This window comes from Pararge aegeria, chromosome 3, assembly GCF_905163445.1.
Source record: "Pararge aegeria chromosome 3, ilParAegt1.1, whole genome shotgun sequence".
NCBI classification, from domain to species: domain Eukaryota; kingdom Metazoa; phylum Arthropoda; class Insecta; order Lepidoptera; family Nymphalidae; genus Pararge; species Pararge aegeria.
In genome coordinates, this window is record NC_053182.1 from 17,362,128 (window position 1) to 17,388,095 (window position 25,968).

Sequence of the window (25,968 nt, forward strand, 5' to 3'; positions counted from 1 at the left end):
GCAATTTGTTTGAAATTGCTTTAAAGCTATGTAGTTCTTCACAGCGGAAAAAAAACGTTATCATTGACAATATTCGATATCCATACCTCTTTTTAAAAGTCGTTTAAAATACATAACTGTGTTATTTTATGTTTTTTTGTTTATGCATTCGTATGTAGTAATTTGAATGTAGGTTTATAATAATTTTACACCACCTATTTGTTCTCGCTCGTGTTGTCCCAATCCTAAGGTTGCTTGATCGCTTTTAAGCGATAAGGCCGCCTTTTGTAGTCTCCAGTTTTTTTGTTTCTCTCTATTCGTCCTTTATTTTCCTGGGTAGTGGTGAACAAATAAAGAGTTTAAATAAATAAATAACTGAGTAGGTATTTTCGTTTTAATTATACTAATATTTCCTCAGTGTGTATTTAAAACCCTTTCATAAAAATATGAAATTTAATTTATTATTAATCCCCTCTTACTCGCCTAGAATGCATAGAAAATTGCAACAAAAATTATTGGTAAAGATAATCATTGAAAATTGCAACGTTACGTAAATAAAATCAAATTGTAAATGTCAAGATCTTAAGAGCTGATTCCATTTTAGTAGGTAACGTTGCAATACCTATGTTATTTTTTTGCTACTTTTTTCTTCTAGGATACCAAAGTTTGATATAAATAAAATAAATTTTATATTTCTACACAAATGTTTTTACCAGTAGGAATATCATCATAAAATTATGATATATGTTTGACTTTATTTTCAGACATCGTCATTCCGTCGCTGCTTATAGCGGCGCTGTTCATTGGGAATGCCTTCATCGTGCTCATCATATACAAATATAGAAAACGGTAAGATTATTCACATTTTTGCATGTATTTATTTGAATAAAATAGTAGATTTTACTAGTGTATAAAACAAGCTATTCTATCCGAGACGAATACAATGGGTTTATAACTGAGCTGTTGCGGGCACAGCGCTCTGGTCAAAAAACGTCTTATTTCTATACAAACAAGGCAGTGCTTTTATGCATGTATGAAGTGCACTCCACTGTTTCCTCCCTTTTAATTTAATTCAATAAAGATATCAATCAAGAAGACTTATGAATAGAAAAGACTTATGAATGTTGTATGTTGAATGTATCTCTATTCTCTATAAACTACATATTTAACTGGCGCGATATTTAATCGATAATGCTGCGTTTGCACATTTTTTTTTTTTTTTCCGAGTGTTCTTAAGTTATGATGTTCAATAAAGACATTTAAATATTCGTAAGAATACAGAAGTTCGATATCAGATTCTGCTAGCTACGTCTAACAGCTGTATTACGGAACCCTGCACTTCGCTCTTGCCACTCGTACAAGACCGAAGGTCGCTTTTGTAAGGCACTATTCATGATTTCGTGACTGAATCACGCAAATCGGCCTACCAGTACAGTGTTTAAAGATAAGTCACGCTTTATAAACAAATTTGTATAATAGGTTTCCCTTGAGCACGTTTTCAAGTTTGATACGACTTAACAGTTTGTAGCACAAAGGTCCTTTTAGTTACAAAATAGCAGCTTTATTATTATTTTTTATTGTAATAATTGAGTGTTATGACAAATAAATAGAATAAATAAATAACAAACCTACTAATATTATAAATGTGAAAATGTGTTTGTTTGTTACTCAATCACGCAAACACGGCTAAATGGATTTAGATGTTGTTTGGCATGCATGTAGCCTTTGACATGGAAAAGAACATAAGCTACCTTTTACCCCGATTCCTTAAGTAGAAAAATTGTTTACGAGCCAAGCCGTGGGCAGACACCTTTTAAATTTGGTATGCATGCTACCTATGCTATGGAAAAGGACGTATACTTTCTATACCGATCTCTAATAGTTCCCGTGGTGAGATGAAAAAATGTTAACGAGCGCGCGGGAATAAAATGCTCACTCCTCGCGAACGAAGTCGCGGGTATCAGCTTGTATGACATAAAGATCTAAATGGACTCAGGTTTAGTTCTGTTAGCATCTAAGTTTTGACACAGATTTGTTAGATTCGAGGTTACTGCCCTATTTCTTAAAGTAAAGATGTTTGAGAGTAGAGAAGCAATTTGACTTTAATCCTTCACACCGCAATAATGTGGATCGCTGGAACCCATTGGGACACGAGGTCAACATTGCCAACTTTCTAATTTCGTCCTAGGTTCGGAAAATATCTTGACAGGAACAACCAATATCTAACATTTGTTTGACCTTGCATCACAAGACAAGTAGTCCAGCGATGCGGTTTATGAACATAATATAAGTAATCAATCTCACACAAGCCACAGCGGCCCGCGACCATGGTCGGTTAGTGCATAACAAAGCATTATAGGATGCTTATCTGTAATGGAACTAGCAAAGCCAAAGCCGATTGATCAGACACGCCTTTTGTTTCGTGAGTCACGTGGTACCTTGGCTTGCGACGTGAAGAACGAAGTGTGTCGATATCCATTTGCGAAGAAGACAAACATCAATAAAAAGCAACCGAACGCAATGTTTGAGGAAATATAGGTAGTTTTGTGCATAACAAGGGATAATGGAATCAGCCCAAGCTGATTGATCAGTGACGCCTTTGGTTTTGTAAGTCACGTGGTTCTTTTGTATGGAACGTGACGCACGTAACAAAGCGTGTCGATATCCAATTGCCAAGGCAAACATTGATAAATAGCAACTAGGAAGTATAATAAGTAGTTTTGTGTCTGAAATGAAAGTAGTGCAGCCGAAGCTGCTTGATCAGTAACGCCTTTGGTTTTGTGAGTCACGTGGTTCCTTTGTATGCAACGTGACGCACGTAACAAAGCGTGCCGATATCGGCACGTTCATTAACAGCAAATATTTGTGATTTTAAGAAAATAAATATCACTCACTTCAACTGTGAAGGAAAATATCGTGAGGAAACCTGCATGTCAAAAAATTCTCGATAATGTTCTCAAAGTGTGTGGAGCCCACCAATCCGATCTGTGCCAGCATAGTGGACTACGGCCTTAACACCTTCATATTTTGGGAGGAGAACCGTGCCCTGTAGTGGGCCGGTAATGGGTGGATATGACGATTGGTGATGTTCGCAGCAAGACAAAACAAAAACAACATATAAACACTATGATATGTGTTTATATATTGTGAAGTTCACACGACCTGTAGCAGCCTCTGCCTAAGGCGATCGATTTCGTGACAAGATGCTTTGTCTAATTTTTATAAAGGTAGAAGCCAAGGATGCTTTGTCTGAAATTAACAACAGTGACTTAACTAACAAAAAAGATATAACCCATACTATTCTTATCACATGTTCACCATAAAGTAATAGTATTCGTCAAACTCAAACGAGCTGCAGAAGCAAGCAGATCCAAAGGCAATCGGGTGACACAATGCTTTGTCTGAAACATAGCTAGAATGGCCAAGGTAGATTGATCAGTAACGTCTTTGGTTTGGTGATTCACGTGGTGCCTTTGTGCGCAACGTGACGTTCATAAATAAGCGTGTCCATATCATTTTGCGAAATAGACGAATGTTGATCGAAGTTTGAATCGCAACAAACAAATTCGTTGAAATGTACGTTTTTGAAATATATACAGCACGACAAAACGCACAAGAATATATTAACACTACAATACAAATCACATATTCGCTATAAATTTATTTTAGTAGGCAAACTCAAACGAACTGCAGAAGCTTCCGCATAAAGCAATTCAGAGACAAGATGCTTTCTCGGATATATAACTAGAGTAGCAAAGGTAGTTTGATCAGTAACGACTGTGGTTTTGTGGCTCACGTGGTACCTTTGTATGCAACGTGCCGTTCATAATCAAGCGTGTCAATATCCATTTGCAAAGTAGACGAATATTGATCGAATTTCGAATTACCTACAGCAATCGATTCCTTGAACTGCATATATTTGAGGTGATATCTACAGCAAGACAAAATTAACTAGTAGATATAAACACTTTGATAGTAATCACTTATTGACCATAATCTAATACTATAAGTCAAACTTAACACGCTGTAGCTGCCCACCAGGACAGCACGGCTAGCATGGGCAGGAGACAATTATATCCCCGGGGAAAGAATATAAATTTATCTTCTCCCACATCTTTATAAACTCTCAGAGTACTGGCGCACGAATGGATATGATATCTAAATAATATATGTGTATATGTGTATAATATATGTATAAACGGGGGTAATCTGCTCCTATTCCATGTTCCAGTGATTTAGCAGATGGGCACGTTAATTTTATCGTTTGTCAGGGGATATAATCGGGGGATATAATTTTTATCTCCCGCCCGTGCTAGCTCTGCAGGATGCTTTGTCTGAAAGAGAACTAATTGCACGTTCCTGGCGTATGACAATTCATTTACAGTCAAAATGGTTATACTCTGGAATGGATTGCCAGGGGGCATTAGACAGTCTAAATCATTAAGCATCTTCAAAAGAATATTACTTATCTACTGAGTCATAAAGTTATATATGCACTTAGTAACAAATATATATATATATATATATATATTTATTTCTATATTATTTATTATTTTATGAGCTATTTGTGTATTATTGTTATATGTAGTTGATATTATTAAAATATTGCATTATCCCGTTTCCATAATAATTTATTTTCTTCTTTTATTAAGGGTTGTCTGCGCATTTTTATTTTTTTTCTATTACTGTTTCCAATATTTATTATCTTTATCCCTTAATTGTGTGCAATAAAGAATTTATCTATCTATCTATCTATCTAGTGTCAGAGGCTAAGGTACATTGATCAGTTAGACCTCCTCTTTTGTGAGTTATTTGGTGCTGTTATATGCAACGTGACGTACTACCGTGTCGATATCCATTTGCGAAGTAGACGAATATTTATCAAACTTTGAATTACCGACTGCAGACAATTTCTTTGAAATGTTCATGTCTGAGGAAATATAAGCAGCAAGACAAAACTGACAAGATAATTAACTAAGAGTAGACTACCTAGTAATCAAACTCTAAACGAGCTGCAGAAGCCCACATCTAAGGCAGTCGGGTGATAAGATGCTTTGTCTGAAGCATAACAAGAGTCGCCATAGGAGATTGATCAGTATCGTATTTGGTTTCGTGAGTCACGTGCTGCCTGTGTTCGCAGCGTGACGTTCATAACAAAGCGTGTCGATATCCATTTGCAAAGTAGACGAATATTGATCGAACTTCGAATTAGCTACGGCAAACAATTTTGTTGAAATGTTCATGTTTGAGGAAATATACAATCTAGGCTTTCGTGAGTTACGGATAGGGTTACTCCACTGTTTCCTTTGTTTAGGAAGTGTCCTACGCTGAAAGAGGGTTAAGGGTAGAGGAGGATAAGTTTAATATTACACATGTTAAACTTATCCTCCTCAACCCTCAACTCTGTGCGTCTGTTTGAGGCATTATAGTTCTAAATCGGATGAACCATTTTCAACACCAGAATCATCTATGGGCGCACCGTCGCATCGCCCATTTAACACATTTGTAATGCTTTATCTTTTCATTACACCAGATATAGTGTCTTCCCAAGACATGGTAACCTTGAGCAGATGTGGTAGTATTCACAATAGACAGAAATATCCTCTATCCCAAATAAATAAATATATAGACACGATTATTTTATTTAGTATCTACCTGATTTATTAAAAAATACTTATCGTCGAAATTGCGACGAACCAATTGCAATCTACACTCGTGAACAGTCTTCGAAGTTGCCGACGCCCGCCCTTTTCTAACGATTCGAGCAACCAAATTATATCCAACGAGACAAGCCTTAGGAAACCAAGCTGTGTCGCATGATATAACAAAATACAACAATATTGATCAAACATTTGAGTTACAGCAAGCGATTTCGTTGAAGTGTTCTCTATATTTGAGGAAATATACAATGTGGACTTTCCTTAGTTACGGGATCCTAGCACTATTTATAAACGAACGATATTGATTTGTACATATCGACAGGAAAATATGAAACTTGATTTATCAAATTTTATTCACAATCTTACTAAGAGTTGGTCTGATTGAAATATATCTGTAATTGTTGAGTTCATTTTTATTTCAAGATTATAAAAGTTCACTAATAGCACCAGTTGACCAGTATAAAAATTACATGGAATAAGTTGACCTTTGCTTTTATAGGTTTTTTAAATGTCCCATATCAACACTTTCATAAAAAAGCATGGCTAACACAAATCAACACTAATGGGGGCCACTCCCTGTGACCTGTGATATCTACAACCAACAAGCTTCTTTGCAGAATAGGCGTGTCAATATGTACTACTTGTTGTAGTATTATAACATTAATATAGCATGTTATTTACTATATTAAAAATATAATCAAATTTCTAATATTTGGCAAGGTATTTTGTTAAAACATTCCTATAAGGTAAAGTAAGGTAGTACTTTATATCCAGAGTTGTCTCGTACCCATTTCACACAAATATTCTTGTACCTTTTATTATTTTAAAATAAAAGTTTATTTATCGGTTTGCATTTATTTTAAGCAGCAACGGAGCAACGGAATAGCGTGATTACATTCAAAGATGGGCTGGAAACTGATAAATCAAGCAAAAACTACATCAATGTAACATGCTGCAACAAATTTTTGAATCTATATTTAGCCAGGTCGCGCTTGCGAAGTGGCTTGTTGGTGGCAGTTAGCTCTCGTCACAGGAAGTGACTCCATTAGCGTTGATCTGTAGCCATTTGTTAGGTTTCGGAAAGTACGACCAGCTGCTTGATTTTTCCCATATACTTTTCACCCGCGCTGGATGGAATCCAATTCGAATATAATGTGTTTAGCTTTGGAATGTACGTGTTAGTTACTTGTGGTTTTTGAAGTGAAACTTCCAACAAGGTTGCGTTAAACGTTGAACGCTATCATTGATGGGTATTTATATTATCTGACAGATTTTCACATTGTAATTGTGTAATTCAATGCAGCAGTCGCTAACGTCCATACCATGTTGAATACACCGGTTCTCGTCCGATCACCGAAGTTAAGCAACATTGTGCGCGGTCAGTACTTGGATGGGTGACCGCCTGGGAACACCGCGTGATGTTGGCTTTTTGCATTGTTTTGAATAGAATATAAAATAAATAAGGAAGTCAATTATATGGATATTTTACTGTGATGTTCAAATATTTTTATACTCGAAAACGAGTCCTCGATTGCGAGCGAACCAATCTTGCATTAAGAATATTAGAAAAGTTCAGCAATGCAGGCTCTCACTTAGTGAAAACTTCTTTTGCATGGAAACTTTTTGACTTTGACCCAGAAATAAACATTACAAAGCGGTTGTATAGTTAAAGAATGTTCACGTTTTCTTTTCAATCTTAATTTCATCATCACATTATCACATAACCCATTACCAGCCCACTACATAGCACGTCCTCCCACCAGTCTGGCCTATTGCGGATTGGTGATATCCAAACACCTTTGAGCCCATTATGTAGAACTCTCAGGCATGCAGGTTTCGTTACGATGTTTTCATTCGCCGTTGGAGCAAGTGATATTTGAATGACTTAAAACGCACATAACTTAGAAAAGTTAGAGGTGCGTGTTGGGATTCGAACCCGGGCCCCCGTAAGGGAAGTCAAGCTCGTGCCCAATGCGCTATCACCGCTGCAATATTTATTTTAATTTAAAGGAAATTGTTTACAATTATACAATAAATTACCGGTTGATATTCATTCATTCATTCATTCGATATCTTGGGAATGTCACTAAAAAAGTTCAAAGTTTGTATTAAGCGAAAGCTTATAGAAAAGTCCTATTATAGTATAAAGGATTACGTAAACGATAAAAAAGCATGGGTGTGAACAATTGCTCTAACCGGGTTGCTTCTTAAATATTTTCTAATGACAATGTGAGATGGTGACAAAAAGAACACCGGGCTAAGTTTGTTGTGGGCTTCTTCTTGTTTGGAACCCTTGGCTGGCTAGCTTTAGCTTTAGTTTTAAGTTTAGGATTGTAGTTATCCCCATCACTACTAACTGCTATGCACACATTTTGTATATAATCAACACACCAAAAATGCCATCTATGTGCCTATTTGAATAAAGAAATATTTGACTTTGAATAAAAATCTCAATTTACTCTTGGCAAAATGCTAGCTGGTTCAATGAAATTTGCTACAACAACAATTTTAAGTCTATATTTAGCCAGGTCGCGTCGCCTACGAAGTGGCTCGCTGGTGGCAGTTAGCACACGTCACAGGAAGTAGCTCCATTAGCTTTGATTTGTGGCCAGGGCATTTGTTTGGGCTTGGAAAATACGTCTAGTAAACTGCTTTTATTGATTTTTTGCTACCGACATAGGTCTTTGTTTATTTATTATTTTTGTTCAGCTTTTAGCTTAGACCTTTTATGGCAACCTTCCTGGCGCAGCGCTGTGGTAAGAAGTGGAAGAGCCCAGGTACAATCCCAGGCGGGAGTAAATTTTAATTTTTAGAATTTATAATTTTTGAATTCTCTCTTTTTTTCTTTAAGTTATTAATCATATGACTTGCTTCAACGGTAAAGGCAAATATCGTAAGGAATCTGGAATGCCTTAGAGTTGTCCATAATATTCTTAAAATAGAATATATATAATCTTTTAATATAATATAATCCGTGCCTCCCTGGCGCAATGGCGGGCGCTGTGGAAATTCACATGTCTAAGAGGTCCCTGGTTTTATTCCCGGTAGTTTTGTTATTTCGTTTGTATATATCCAAGTTAATCTGCATACTGCTCTGGCATTCATTATAATACTATGTTAACTGTTGTATTGTTTTTATTTAGAATGTCACCAGGGGAACCGCTTGTCTAATGGCCATCTTCGTCCTTGCTTAACTAGAGACCGAAGAACCTTTGTACGTATCCGTGTGAGAGTTACATTAATCAGTTCATAGCCACCAATTTCGTATGTAGGAAGTATGGTAGAAACAACACTGATAAAGCTAGCATAACCTACAATTATTCGCTTTACAAAATATAGACACATCAAGTATTCTATATATCACATCAAATATATAATATCATTAGCTAGTTACCACCCTACCGGCAAACACGTGCCGCTAAGTGTTCTGGTGTGATGTGGAACTGATTAGGGGTATGACTAACATACACCCTAACAGGTTAGCCCGCTGCCATCTTAGACTGCATCATCTGACTTACCACAGGTGAGATTGCAGTCAAGGGATAACTTGTAGCGGAATAAAAAAAATCTTTCACACCGATTAGTTAACAATTTGTGATGGTAAAAAACGTGTTAAAATTTTGGACGTGCCTGTCCGTCTGTGGCGTCTTGTTTCCCGAACGGATGTACCGATTTAGACTTTGTTTTTGTTTTGTTTGTAAGGTGAATTAGGCGGGAGTGTTCTTAGCTATGTTTGATCAAAATCGGTCCAAGTTTTTCACAACTATGGGTTACACTATAACAAATTTCAAATCTAAGATGGCTGCCACCACAAAATAAAACTACCTCAATATGGGTATCAAATAAATGGGCTTGAGTAGAATAATGTACAATGTTTAAAAAGTCCGGGGTTTTTTAAATTCATTATATTTAAATTTAAAAAAACTTTCCTTTCTGAAATGCTTTACATCTATGTTATTTAGAAATCTAGATGAAGTTTGATTAGTCTCTGCATAAATCCAAAGGTTGCAATTTGTGTGGTTATATACGTTAGGCTGAGCACAAACAATACGTTGTCGCATACGACTACAGTATCGTTGCATTACCAAAACCCAATACGATCTTGACATTACACTATTCACAATTTTATTGTTTATTGTTATTAGGCACACAAAACAGGTAATAACTAAAAGTAGATCTAAATATAAATATAAGTAATAACAAGTTTTGTTCTAAGCTACAACCCACAGTATGTGTGCAGAACTTAGAATTAAATTAAACAAAAAGTAAAGATAAAATTAAAGTTGAAACAAATAAGTAACATTAAAAATATATATATATATATGATTTCCCTAAAGATTATGTATAATAGTGCAAAACAATAAACAATTGTTTTCTTTATCCGATAACTAGTTGTCTTTTTTTTCCTAATTCCAATGTTGCCTGCCAAAGATCGCTACTTAGCGATAAGGCCGTCTTTTGTAGTATGTTTCTATTTTTATGTTTCCTTTTCTCGTGTATAACTCTTTTACATCATGTGGTGTACAAATGAAGAGTAATAATAATAATAGATGCTGTATAAATGGTTTTGTTAGTACCGAATAGGCTCTGAAATTTCTGGTCCATTTTCAACAATTAATAACCAATAGAAAATTAAATTATAGGGAAGAAAAATATGCATATTTAAAAAAAAATTAGAGATCTTTGAGAAAAGTGCAATAGGATATGTAACCCAAAGTAGCAAAATATTGCTTATATAATTCATTATTTAGCAAGCGCTGAGAAAACAATTAGTTTTTCATAAAAAATATATCCTACATGACTAAAGTACCTACAAAAAATCTGTAAGAAAATATATGTAACTAATAGTTAAGCCAATAAAGCAGATTTAGGTGACCAATATAACATTACTTTACGACCTTTAGTTTACGCGGGTTGACACCAATTGAACATAAATTAAGTTTCATTTCCATATACCTACATGACAAATCTCCGTGGTATTAAACATGCGACTAGCACTATCGCAAAGTCCTTCTTAATGCTAAGTACTTGTCTTGCACAATTAAATGTAAATCAGTGCTCATCGTAGGGTAAGTTTATGGTAAGAGTAGGACAAGAGTGAGTTAAGGATAAGGATGTGTTGTGTAAGATAACATGAATGAATGAATGAATGAATGAATGAATGAATGAATATACTTTTATTGCACACCACAAAAAGTACATAGAGGAAGAAAAATATAACAAAACATCGTATACAATCTGGCGGCCTTATCGCTTCATAGCGATGTCTTCCAGGCAACCAATGGCGAAGAAAACAAATACAGAAAATAATAAGTTGGTGCATATAAAAATATTTCATTACTTAAATAAATATTTATTATAAAAATAAAACAATATTTATAATATAACTTTATAATACAACTTTACTAGGGTGAGGGAAGGTTTTTTTTATTACTAATATGCGATAGCTCGGCGACAATCATGCCTAATCCCATCAGGCTGATATAAAGCTATGAGATTGGAGCGTGCCTGGCTAGAAACTGCCTGTTCACTTTTGAAGGTACACAAGTTTTACGTGACAGAAATACAGTCACCTCGTTGGTTAACGGTAGGGCAGGCCAAGGGCAATAATGATGAGTAAACATATGGAGCCGTGTTATGAGAAATCACATCGTTTTTAAAATCTGCTTGCTTTATAGTTATCATTTTAATGTCTATCAGAACCAGTTCATCCAACAATAACTAGTCGGATGGACATACGAAACACAAAAGACCCGTCTGCTTTAAGCTTTCCTCCGAATTCACTAAGCCCGTTGTAGACCACCTAGCTATTGTAGATGAGAATGTAGCTGAAGTAAAATGTTGCCAGTATTTTTAAATAGTTTAGCATAATACTCGTACATCAGATTTAAAATGAATTCAAAAACATTTTGTAGAAAAAGTGTGTGAAAAGTTTGTGTGGAATAAAATATGTATTTTTGTTAGATTCTTTTGCATAACTTTACTTGATGCACTGTAACGTATTGCAACTGCAGACGCCGTGTTTATTGAAGTATTTTCTAGAAACTTCTGCATGCGGAGAATATATTTTGAAGTACCTGGACCAATGTTAACAAATGTTCCATCATCATATTTTTCAGGCTTTTAATTTCTCACTGCTTAGTACGTATAAACCTCGTCGTTCATGAAGTTGTAGGGTGGTGGGTTTAAGCTCTTAGCGTGAACCCACGGCACTACTCCAACGTTGGGCTTTTAAAAATTATCATTATGTGTAATAAATATAATAGTAAATATACGACTTCCCTAGCAATTCTTGGCCCCACCCGGGACTCGAATCGAGAATCTAGTTATATGTTGAAAACTTGAATATGCTAACAACTAGCCCACCGAGGTAGTTAAGGCTGCCCAGCCTCATGTTATTGGGTAGAGAAGGTATATTATCCTGTGTACAATTTCCATACATTTTCGTCTTAAGACGTGTACGTACAATGGAGTTGTCCGAACAGCAATCGCTTGCGACAACCTATTGTTTGTGCTTAGCCTAAAGTATATTCCACCCAAATCGTATGCTTTACATTTCCACGAAGACTAATCTTATTGCCCCTATGTAGTTAGTAGCGCAGATGTAGAGTATTTGATAGAATAACTACACGAACTTTAATCCCTACTAATCCCTACTAATATTATAAATGTCAATGTAAGTTTGTTTGTTACGCTTTCACGAAAAAACTTATTAACCGATCCTCATGAAACTTTGTACACATATTCTTGGAAGTATTAGAAGTAATATAGGATACTTTTTATTTCGACATTTAGCTCGGTTCCTTTAGGAGAGGGGATAAAAGTGTTTGCCGATTTTACACTATAACTCCGACAAATTATAACCGATTTAATTTTTTTTTTGTACTAAAGAGGTTATAATAATGTTTAATTTTGCCCAAACTGAGGTTTGAGATAGAGGACAGAACTCCTCAGAGGACAGCAGCAAACCCCTCATTTAAGGCTTAGCGATACTGAATACTTTAATTTTTTTTAGAACTACAACTAAATTTAATGCCACATCAAAAGACAAAATCAAACGCAGACGAAGTCGCGGGCAACAGCTAGTAAATAATAAAAGTTAGCGACAGTTATAGGTACTTAAGAATGCTATTTTCAACGAATTACATATCTTTGGTTATTTCAGTGTTGCTCTCCCGCGACGCGCGACGCGCCTTTACATACAATAAGCGATGTGACTCCTACCCCTTTAATAAAACTTGGGTTTCGTATTTTAAAATTTATTTCTATAATTCTAATAATAATATATAATAAATATTATATAATTTTGTTTATTTAGTTTCTCCTTTAATTTTTTTCTTTATTACATTTTCTTTTCGTGTTATAGTGTCCATCTTCATTTAGCGTCGACTTGAATAGTTATTAAGATGTGTTTTTAATACCTTAGACTATTACCATATCTCAATGTACTACATGTGATTCCATTGGTGGTGATATGAATTGATAAATAAATAACTAATCTCCCATGAAATTTCGTTTCAAAACATATATTTTAGTCTAGTCTAGTTCATCTTCATATGTAGTATAACTATAACTCGTAACAACAATTTTTTTTACGTTACATTTTGCCTTCATTTACGTTACTCCAAAGTTAAGTTTGTTAACTTGATAAGTTACGCTAGAGAGCTCTGAACGTACAAACGTAATTCCGTGATCACGTTTACTAAGATGTTAACTTACACTAGTGGCTTTGATGCTTATAGTTTATAAGGGACCTACTAAACTTTATAGTTGCAGAATTACAGTCGAGCGTAGTAGAATGTATGCGGTTCAGGACAGCAAAAGCAAATAACAGTAATCTCGAATTAAAGCATAGTTGTCGCCAAGCAGCATTGCGATGGACCTACGTATCTGAAGTTCGAGGTTGCCAGTTTAATTACAGGCACATAACACCTTCAGGTTGATGGACACATGCGGCACTTTGCAGCACGTGCAAAGCGTTGCTCTGCCTATAGGCGATGGATTACGCCTTACCATCTGGAGGGTCATCTGCATGGTTCGTCAATTAAACCCATAAAACACATCATCATCAGAGAATGTTTCTCCATTTGAGGCGGTCAGAAGCTGCTTCTTTCCATTATCCACCGACCCCTAGGTCGTCTTCGGCCTCTACGCCCGTCCAATGTACCCTCCAACAACCTCTTTGGGGCTCTCGTGCCTTCCATGCGTTGCACATGCCCTGCCCATTGCATTCTTAACAGTTTAATAGTTTTGAGGACATTTGACGACATTTGGTTCTTTAAAAAGTTCGCTTAGTTCCATAAAAACACACCTACGGGAAAATGACAGGAATCTCGAATCCAAATTGTAGCTTCCCATTAATTTACTCTGTGTTAAAAGCGGCGATTGCTTAGTGGGTTAGATATCTTTCGGGGGAAGGAACCAATTTCGATCTCTAACTTTACGGAGACACGTGCGTTCTTAAACATTTTTAAATAACTTTATTTAACGGTAAAATGTACCTGTTTGCACACCTGCAACCCCCAAGGTCGTGTGAACATGTGGACTACGGCCTAAACTTCTAATTCCGAGTGGACTTCTGTAATGGGCCGGTAAATGATAGTGACTATGACATTGACTGTTTGAGTTGTAGGAAGATAATTATATGAGCATTTTGGTATACAGTAGACTGCTCAAAGTTAAAAGAGAACTTTATTTGTCGGAGTGTGGACGCAACTTTATTTAGTTAGTAGTGCACAAAAGAGCTTCGAGTTCGAAACTTTACTCATTGTCCCAACTCTAACTGTGCCTTGTGGTATTGTTGCGTTACTTCACTTTATTTACTGTCAGATAGTCGCAATTAATTATAGTAATTTAGTGGCGGTGTTAGTTGACCTCCCAATAGGCATTCAATCGCCAGCTGACTAAAGGTTGCCTAGTGAGAGATTTTCTAGCTATGTCTACTTGTGCAATCTTAATGAATGAACCTAAATACAGAGGGAATGCCCAATTCCAAACTCCGGACTGGTAGTGAGAATTTTACTGAGACTCGAGAATCGCAGCCAGGATCACGCGGGCTGAGTACTCGTTTGCGCGTAAGATAACTACGATTTTACGATTTCAAATTCAAAATTAATATATTTCAAGTAAGCTTAGTTTATATGCGGCAAGTCAGTTGTTTGTATTGACCCTACCACCAATTCGGAAGGCAGATTCTACCGAGAAGAGTTGGCTTTTAACATCATTTTACAGTTTACAATCTCAAATACTTTTCTATCTTGTAAGACTTTGAGATCGGAGCGGCCTTCTACGAAGCAACATTTAGACAATGACTATTGGTTACCAGATTGTACATGGTGCACAAGTACAACGGATGATTCAGGCTAACCAAGTACGGAGACAGTCCCAGGAAAATAAAAAGAAAGTAAATGGCGCACTTTCATTTCATTATAATTCGATGTCAAACATGACCAAAGAGGCAGTATAAACACAACTATGCTTTGTCTAATTTAGGACGATAATTTTTCCGGTAAAATATAATGCCGACAATGTCGTACTATTTTGATGCGTTATATTCCCAGTCGTGTAGCATGTAAAATTGATAGATGGAATAATTTAATCAAAAAAGAAATGAAATATGAAATGTTTTGTATCATAAATTATAATCTAACCGTACACAAACTCTGCCACAAAAAGGTTCTAATAGGTACTACTGAAAAGCAAACACAAGAAAAGCTCTATACAACGGAAAAAGGTAGACAAGTTTAAAAATAAAAAAAGAATCCTTTGACTAAGTGCTATAGAAAAGCCAATTAAACGTCGAGCACACTGCAACGTAAAGAAACTAAGTGAGTGAAAAACCCTTTGTACGTTTGTTTCTATTCTTTAAAGGTTTTCAAAAGCACATAACGTAGAATCATGCTTTGTCAGATATGGGTTTGTTATAATCGTTAATGAACCTAGGTTATCAACGCTTTCGAAAGAAGTGCATTGTGCCATACGCGATCAAAGATGGCGTTCAGATTTTCAGATTTCAAGTTGTTGAATAGGTTGTCGAGCAGCTTAAGGTTCATTGTTTAATAATAATAATAATAATAATAATAAAATTTTATTTCAGGCATAGCCCATATAGTGTGCACTTAACAGTTTTTAAAAATAACATAAAATGAAGCACAAATTAAATTAACAATAATAATAATAATAATAATAATAATAATAATAAAAATAATTAAAATTAATAAAATACTAATAATTAAACACGAAACAAATATTAAAATAAATAAATATAATGTTAGTAACAATACAAAACCACTATCCTATGTTAGACAACTTAAATCCTAAACTATACCGGCCCAACAAACCAGGCTCTGGGTGTGGCCCTCCTATAGCCCGTGTGTGCACCATTCCAGCACCTCCAGAGGGGGCTATCCAGCTTATTGGCCCATGTGTTAAGGAGGGTGTTGGTACTGCTCACAAGCCTGCACAACATAGACGCCGCACGCCTACGCATGATCGCGAAGAAATCGTCCACGCGAACGCGGCTTCCTCAGCACCGCCCTCAACACATTGTTATATTGAATACGCAGGGCGCTGTAGGCTCGCTGCGTGTAGTTCGTCCACAGACTGCACGTGTAGAAAGATTGAGAGTAGGCTCTAAACAGGGTTATCTTTACCTGCGTCGTACATCGTGCAAATCTGCGAGCCAACATATTGCCTCGAACTGACAGCGCCCGGCGCTCACGTTCCATGTCGCTGTCGTCACCCAGGCGTTCGGTTACTATATGCCCTAGATATTTGAACTCAGCTACCTGTTTCAGGGGGGTTCCACCTAATTGTATACATGGTTTAAAATTTATCGGTTTGTTATTTCCCCTAAAAACAATAACTTCACTTTTTTTGGAGTTGTAGCTGAGCCCATTAACCTTCGCATAGTCCTCGCAGATCTTAAGTAACCCTCTCAAACCACTGACCGAGGGGCTCAACAGAACCATATCGTCTGCATAACTAAAGTTGTTCATGGTTACGCCGTCCACAGAACACCCGACCCCAGCTCTGCTGAGCTCTTCTATCAGCCGATTGACATACAGGTTAAAAAGCCTTGGTGACGAAAGCCCCCCCTGTCTCACCCCACAATCCAGCTTGTAAGGGTCACTTAGAGCGTTACCCCATCTAACTCTGTTAATTTGGTGACCATACCAGAACTCAAAAAGTGAGATTAGCTCAGGTCTTAGACAAGTTTCCTTTCTTAACTTCTGCCAAAGGATTTTATATGACACGAGATCAAAAGCTTTGGACAGATCCAGAAAACACGCATACACTGGCGTTTTTCGATCCGTATCCGTACCGCACAGTCTGCTTGAGGCACAGTATAGCACTCTCCGTAGATAGTTCTGGCCTAAAACCGAACTGTGCCTTAGAACTAAATTTTAATTTGTTACGTCTCTTTTCACTTTTGGCATTAAAACGTTACGAATTTGTCTCCAAGCAGCATTATTTCAATGTATTATTAAAAGCTTAGGTAATTACATCATTTGTGAACCAGCTTAAAGAGATCCCGAAGGCAGATTAACATCAAAGGCCCGGGCTCCATTACGGCTAATTATATTTTAGCGAGAAAATCTTTTATCCCAATGTATTTAATGTTACTCTTTCACAGTGTTTATGTCACTCGTCTCAGAGATTTATATTGGCATAACATTAAATAGAATAGAATTGATATTTATTTGCATAATACACACGTGGCTTACTTTTATCGTTAAAATGATGGTTTAATGACATGTTTGTCTACGGGTAAAGAGTAGATAGGTGTGGTTCCCGCGTTAGCTTAAAAATTTACAGTTTTATCAGAAATTTGTCCACATCATTGTGACTCGGAAAGCGTGATAACCCCCTTATTTCACAATCATCATCATCTAAATGGTCTCTCGTATCATAAATATATACATCATCTGCAAAGCGAAGTTAAGTGATTTACTAGTTGATGCCAAGTCCGTTCCCATCCCGTAAATTTAATACGTCTTCCAAAGCAAAAGTAAATAGCTACGGGGAGATTATATCTCCCTGCTACACTCCATGCTGTTATTAAATTGGTTTCGTAGTCTTATCCTCTATACGAGCTGACACTTTTTATATATTTATTACCCATATGTTGCACGGACGGGATGGAGTACGATTGCCTTTGTAAAAAAAAACTATCTAGCTTTGTCGGGCTCTTTGCAATGTTCATGGGACTTGATGTACGATTTTTAAGTCTCAATTTTATTCAAAGATCTTCCTCCTAATGAAATAGGACCCTCGTCAATTAACTCTACTTGAGGAACTAACGTGCTACTTTTTTGGCTGTATTATCAGGGATTAAAAATATAAATTTTGTTTTGTTTGTGCGTTGCGTTTTCTTACACTGATAGAATTCCACTTTTCAAGAATTAAATGCGACAGGTATCGTGAGGAGAACGATAAATAAATGTATCTGCAGTAACGCTTGACTATCTTGTGCGACCTTCTGGTCATACAATTTCTTTTTTTTTTTTTAATAGCGCAAAGTAACACTAACTTGGTCACGTTAGTTAAAGAGAATCAATAGCTAAAAATTATAAAAACAATAATTATGACAACAGTTCAGCGTCGATATTTTTATAATGGGAATAATAATTCATATTTAATAGCTCTGTCTTACTAATTGCGATCTCTGTAAATAATAAAAATTTAAATATAACTAACATTAAAGTTAAAAGCCTACCGACGGTTTGGTAATGCGAAAACGAATCAACAATCTAAAAAATGTTAAACAATCTTATCCTAAATTGTAGGACGGACCGGGCGTTATAGAAGAGTTGTTCGTATATAAAATTATTTCTTAAAATGCTACGTAAGCAGTTATTATTTATTATTCGGCACTATTGAAAAAAAAAACAATAGGTAAGCCCAGCTCCATACTAAAAAATGTAAAGCCTAATATGATAGACGCTTAATTTGATGACAAGAATTTCAATGTATGAACCGTTTACGAGGATGCTTGAAAGCTGTTCGGAGTTCATTGCATGAAAAATAAGAATTTTGATAGTCAAGTTTCTTCATATCCTGTTAATTTCAAACTTTATAATTATTATGCAATGGTGCATCGAATGGTCGTGATGTATAATTTACTAAGTAGTCGGAGGGTAAATTAGACTTTTTATCTAGGGAAAATAAATGATTTTGGTATGCTGCCTGACTTTGGTCGTGGATTTATATCATTCTACCAACAAAGACGTGCTCCCAAGTGATTTGGCATTCCAGTAGGTACATAGCCGCTACTATCTTAAACTGTATCAGCTTTGAGTAATAGTCTACTACTACTCAAAGCTGATGAGTGAGATGAGTGATGAGACATGATGCTTTTCGTGACAGAGCTCGCCCGTGGAAGTACTACCGCCATGCTTATTTCCGCAGCAAAGCAGCATTGTTGTGTTCCAGCACATTAGGCTTAAAACCTACGCCTCAGATTCATCACAGGTCGGCACTTTGCAGTACGCTTCCCTTGGTGGCCTTAGAAGTGTTGATCTGTTTATAGCCTATGGGCTCTTTTACCATAATCATCGTACGCCATATGGCTGCTTGGTTATTCAATTATTACCTAAAAACGTGATAAGTAATTAGACTAGGACGCCATACTAGTAGTGACGAGTTGCATTGTTCTAGTTTGTACCAGGAACACAGAAAACTAGCTATATCTGTTTTTTATACCAATGTTTTTGTTCACAGGAAAACCGATGACCTTGAGGACGAATTCAACACAATACCTCTGAACGCGAACGGAATCCACAGCGCGGGCAATGCGGTCTAGCTGCCTATGTTAAGTAACCCCAATCGGTGAAGCTGTCACCCCCATCAATGAAGCTTAAACACTAGGAGCATGATGTATCTTCAAACACTTCACAAGTGAACAGTGCTGATTATTTTTTACACAAATCCGGTATCCCTAGCATAAGATTTGAACATTCATATTGTCGTTTTGAGCATAGAAACACTGTAAGTTTTTCTATATATTGATTTATTTGAAATCTGCGATTCGCTTAAGCTGCTCCAGTATCAGAGGAATGGAAATTGCGACTCTAAAATGAGTTTTTACTATAAGTTTAGTGTTTCAATTCTTCAAAACGCCTTTACGATTGCGAGCTTTCAAATCTTATACTAAATTTACTGAGCTATAACTAAAGTGACAGATCTAAAGCGCTGTAAAAATGGTTTATTATTTTATTATTCAACAATACAAAGCGTAATTATGAATTTACAGTAATAAATATACTTACCGTTTCGGAAAATAAAGTTATACAAACAGGTTTAATTTTTGTGATCGCCATCTCCCAAAGAAGGCACTTTTTGTTGCGACATGGACACTGCAACTGGCAAACAGCTTTGAATATTTTAGTGTCGTATAATTCATAAAAAAAATAATCGTTTCATATAAAGACACTTTGGTGTCCAGTTGTTTACAATAGACACAGGCCAATCGAAAGTAGACATACACAGGCTACATAAATTGTTTTCCATACATTATAGTCTTCCAAAAGTCTCCCCTATACTTATGTTTTGGTGTCCAGTGGAAGTAACCTGGTAGCAGTGCCAAGGAATAACTGGACTATGCAACCACACTTTTATGGTTGAGTACCATGTCACTAACAATGAGGATATATGTTTGAGTAGCGCCTTAATACTATTGCAGTACGGTTATCTACCGCAAACGGTTGTACCTGCTAACAGCAAAATCGATTATAGTCTCTCCGGCGGAGCCTTATTCAATCGACAGCTTATAATGGCACGACAGGTGACAAAAACTTTATAGAAATGCGGTAAGTTGTTACCCTATTTCATGTTTCTAAACCTAATTATCGTGTATAATCACACCGTACTAGTAAGCTGCGGAAAGTGGCCAACGTAGCAGCAAAGACACACTTGTGCTTTTGCCTGTATACAGTAAAACCTAAAATATAAGTTCGATAGCAGTTTACCATAAGCAACAATAATCGAATCAGATACACCAAAAATAATACTATCGTAACTTTGTAAAATTGGTAGTCTCGTTTCGAATGATTTAATAGCATATATTAGACCATTCATATTTTGGGTGAAACTGTACCTACTTAAAATCACAAAATCTTGTAAATAAACGTGGGGCTAACCGTAGTGCTTGACAGCACAATGTAACAGCTATTTGGCATTTAGTGTAACATAAGATTTGTGTACGTATATAAATCAGCATTTTTTTAATGTTACCATTTTTTTTAGTACTCTTGAAATACTAATTTAAAATACACATATGTGGAAATTCAGATCTGTGTTTTTTTTTATTTTAATTTTTAATTAGGTTATTTGATAATTGTATAATACCTAGGAGATTATTAATTTAAAAGATAATTAAGAAAAACAGTTGTTGGTAAAAAGTGTAAATCGAGATTCCATTTAGGTAGATGTAGCTTGCTTATGTAGACTTAAGCCGTATTCACTTTAGTGTCTTTTGTCTTTTCGCACCTGATGACTGTAAACTGCTGGGCATAGGGATTCGCACTTATCATGGTATTGTTCCACTTGTATCTGGCTCCCTGGTACTCATTTTATGTCGTCTGTCTATCTTAAAGTAAAATACCAAAGCAATGCAGAAAATTGGGGCTCCAACGCCCTCTGAACTACGTGACCCTAGGTGGAAAATTTCCTTTACTTTGTACATAAGGCTAACGCCCCAGCTGATGGTCACAAGGTCGAGTTTCAGCACACACTACTAAGATTTCTAAGTTACGTGCGTTTTATGCAATTAAAATATCCCTTGCTTCAACTGTGAAGGAAAACATCAAGTGACCTTCGGCCTACCTTTTTTCATGTGTGGGATACTTGTGCCCAGCAGTGGGCCGGTGATGGTTTGATATGATGACGATGATGATATGAAAAGCATAACGGTTACGCTAGACCTAATGATAAGGGTTTAATGCACGCTTTTTTATACAATTGTCAGCTCCTGTCGTCCTTCTGATACATCATGACACAAATAGACACTAATGTGTATTAAATGGCCTAACTATTCTTTGTCATTTACCAATACATTACCAAAGATCGACTTTAATTTCAGTATGAACTTATATTTTCAGCGATATCTTAGAGCACTATTTAACGGAAAATACTAGAACCATCCTTCATGTGTCTATATTCGTGTCTAAAGTATTTTTGTCGTCTTACAACGTTGATCCAGTTTTAGTGTCTATAATTATGTCAATCTGTCTTACTGTCACCTACAATTCATACAAAAAGAAAAGTAATAGAAGTAGAAAAATGTGAAGAAAATAATGAATAATTTGATTTAAGAATACCCCTACAGCGATGGTGCGACACGGTGTGGAAGCGGTATCAACCGCTTTTCCGGCCACTCACTCCAGCAAAAGAAAAAGCGTTTTCAAAACTGCAATGTATTTTTTTTATATCATTATAGTGTAGAAGTCGATAATTTTGAATATAATCTAGAATTTCTAGATCGGAAAGATCGGCTGTCAATGTATGCCGATAAAGTACTGACCGTGTCTATAAATATTTAAATAAGGAATCAAAATCGGATTCAGCAAAATTTCTTTTTTTTCAATAATGTTTATAAACATACCTTTAAAACTTAGAATAAATTATGGTTTCGTTTGAATATTATACAATTTTCTCAATTAAGATGGAAATGTAATAACAATCGATAAGAGTGTCGACGGATTACACGCGACGTGTATTTAAATCAAATGTCACTTTGTCGTACCAACAACGATGAGTTTCCGCCCTTGATACCAACCCTTTCAAAAATGTCCATAAAACATGTGTAACGCGGAATACAAATGTGATGATTAGCACAAACAAACAAAACAAAACTTTGGGGTCCGTACGAATATTTGACGTGATTACCAGTGAGATGTTATTTCCAAGTAAGTATACATCAGCACGGCTAGAATAAGCAGGACCCAAAAATAATATCTCCGATTATATCCACCGACAGGGGATAAAATTTACTTGATCTCCTGCCAAAACATGGGAACAAGGAAAAAGAGAACATAACACGGGTGGAAATATTTGGATATTATTTCAACCGTGTGCTGACGCTCGGAGTGTAGTGTAGAAATCAGGGAGGTGATATTAATTTTGTCTCCATGGAGGAAATGTCTTCTGCCCGTGCTAGACGTGCTGAAGTCAAAAACTGACCCACTGATGCAATCATTAGCAATATCAAACTGTGAATGACTTCGAAACAGGGTCGGAGCATAAAATCTCAGTCACTCAGCGGGTGAAGAAGGAAGATATGGCGTGGCCTATCTCTCCGTGATCAAATCAGAAAGGGCGGGCGTTTCGTATTCGTAGCAAAGAACCAAGAATTGGTTCTTGGTTCTTGGTTTTAATCAAATCTCAACGATTTCCAACCTAACATGGAATTGAGAGGTTTACCGATTAGGGTTAAGGTTCTAAGGTGCTGGAGTGGCAAACCCTTACCAAGATAGCACCTCGTTGGGAGACTCAATACTAATTTGACAGACGATACGAATCAAGGAGTTGTACGATATAAGCAGCACGAGACCGAGAAGTATGAAAACCTACTACATTACAAAGGATTTACGTCCAGCGGCGGACCTTGTATCGGTTAAAACAATGAATTTTGAACTTTTTTACATCTCATTTCACAATTATTTTACTGATTGTAATGTTTCTCTTTTAATCAGCGTTTATCATGCACGACATAATCATGCTAACATTTACAGAAGTGTTAGTAAGTGCAAATATAAGATTACAAATAAGTACTGGTTGGATAGACGCTCTCTAAAGGAAATAACATCTCATTGAATTTTGCCCTCTCGTGGTTTTCGAATTAAAAAGTTATGAACACACAAGTTATTCGGTAAAATCCTAAAATAACTGTGTATTTACATCTCCATCGCATGAATAAGTAAACAAATTTCAATTTATTACGCATTTTCTGCCATATCTACTACAGAAGTTAGCTATCTATGTGTGTAGTATTTTCCACATAAAACGGGCTATCAGAAGTTGGCTTGATCGCAATTCGTAGGTCAGCTTCTGATCATTGTTGAAAGTACGCCCACGTAAAATTACCCAAGTCGCGTATTCACTAAAACCCACAAACCAGCAAAAATTTGCTTTATTATAGAGCGTTTTAGAGGCTTGAAATTATTGGAGTTAACAGTTCTGATATTAGGCGGTGCGGAGCGTGCGTCTGGAAGTTTTCTTACAGATACAATCTAACAAGATGCAGCCAGCTTAATAGAGGTCCAATGTCAGTCAGTCAGGAATCACTGCGATGCCTTTGCCATCATCACTTTGTCGCTGTCAAAATTCCTTGCTTCACTTGTAGGTGACATGTACGAGTATGTCCGCTAAATGTATGCCTTGGATATTATCGTAATCAGTATTCGCGTCAACATACTTGTATAGATATTCTTTACTCTGTGCTCTTTTAATATCTGTGACCTGTAAATCCTAATTTAATACGTTTATAGATCATAATAATTAAGAACTGTTGAAATTCCAGTTCAAAATCTAATACTTAGAAGTTAACTTTAGAGTATCTGACCTTCGGAACCCGTAGACTGAAGACTAAAACTTTACAAATAAGTAGTAAAAATCTAACCTCAAAATAGATAAGTCCGAATGATACTTCACCGAAAGTTTGAAATAACGAATAATAAGTATTCTTTATCATGCCTAAACCAAGAAATGAATATCGAGTGTGCGCAATAAGTAACGTACTATATCTTGATACCTATGATAATAAGTTTAAACTGCTTGAAACGGTTTACCTGTGGTCAAGAAAATTTTGAAAGATCGCACCCCGTTTGTTCTCTCCTTAGCTGCTATCTGCGAGATCGAAGAAAATTGGTCAATCAACCCGGTCAACGCTTACACAAGAAAACAGCTGATTAACTGGTTAATTGAATTTCCTGGTTTAAGAATCGTACGTAAATTAACGGAGTTTTACGATTTGTTTTGTCTCATATCGAGGCTAAACTATTATTTAGTCTGCGGGGACCCTGCTAATTAGATTTCCTAGATGTTAAGTAAGAACTGATAAATAGTATATTGATTACTCTTGAGTTATATATGTCGATATTTTCTGATTGTAGTCGCACATGTGGTAACTGCCCTAATTTAATTACGTCAATTAATTACTGGTCATGCTTCTTAGTTGTAACTAGCTAAGTCCTTCGGTTTCGTCTCGAAATTGTTAATGTTTTTGTATGTATTTGGCGGAGTCTGTATAGATTATATAATGAATAAAGGCACTATCTTTAGTTTTGAAGTTTTATTTCGATAATAATCGTTAATCGCTTAACTGGAGCTGGCCTTCTGTTAAGGGCTCCACGAGGCAATCCTTTGCAAGTGACATTTCACAGGCGATTTCGGAGAATGAATGCGATCTGGCTCGTTTCCTCGTGCAGGTATACTCGTAATACGTTCGTATACAATTCTTGCTCGAGTGCTAGATAGCTATAACTGCCCGATCCGGGATTCAAATCCAGGACTTCGTGTTGAACATGCTAACCACTACCTACACCAACTAAGCAGTTATTTTATATTAATAAAGGTAAATACCTAACAATTTATTTATAACTCTACCTGGGCGAGCAATAGCAAATCCAAATGGGCTTTTATGATATCAATTATGCATGACTTTTGGCAGCTCTAACTAGATAGATGGACATGCCGGCACTCTGTAATACGATCCTTATTGTCTATTTATGGAGTGAATCAAAAGCTAAATAAAAATAAAATTCTGACGCTGTTCCACGTATTTTATGTTTGCCTGATTATATGCACAAATTTAATACAAACAACAAATAAAATATTTTATTTCAGACTGATAGTTTTTTCCAAATTCAATGTCATTCATTCATTCATCAAAAAATAAAGTTTCTTATGCAGGAAATGCAACTAAAAATGTTGTTTATTTGACTACAACATCGGATTTACATTTTATTTTAGAATGTTTTGAACTAGTTTGCATGGAAGAATAAATACCTATGCTTCTTTTGGTTTAATATTTTTACAGGAGTGAATGATATCTTTATACACGAAGAGAATTTCGGTTACACGTTGTATACATACATAATAACACACAATACAAAGTGGATAAATAAAAGAAAATGGCAGATAAAAGCTAAAAGATGATGACGAATGACATGAAATCATGAAATGACATTCATCATGAAAGTGGAATTGGTTTTTGTGCATTAAAAAAACTGATTTGATTAGACTTAACGCGATGAATGTCGTTAGTTGGCTTGTTGCAAATGTCATAAAACGTTGCAAAGCTACCACAATTATTTCTAACATGCAATCT

At 36.0% G+C, this 25,968-nt stretch overlaps 1 protein-coding gene and 1 non-coding gene across 2 annotated transcripts in view; both read left to right on the top strand.

Moving 5' to 3' along the window:
* LOC120637480 overlaps positions 1 to 24,919 on the top strand; it is a 160,652-nt gene extending 135,733 nt beyond the window's left edge. Inside the window, exons 8-9 of the mRNA XM_039909344.1 lie at positions 744 to 828; positions 19,362 to 24,919. Coding sequence (XP_039765278.1) covers positions 744 to 828; positions 19,362 to 19,443 — 167 coding nt within the window. The 3' untranslated portion in view covers positions 19,444 to 24,919. The remainder of the gene's footprint in view (positions 1 to 743; positions 829 to 19,361) is intronic.
* Positions 6,948 to 7,066, top strand: LOC120637499. Its single transcript, XR_005659438.1, has one exon. It is a non-coding gene; the product is annotated as a 5S ribosomal RNA (ribosomal RNA).
* Positions 24,920 to 25,968: the final 1,049 nt, after the last annotated feature.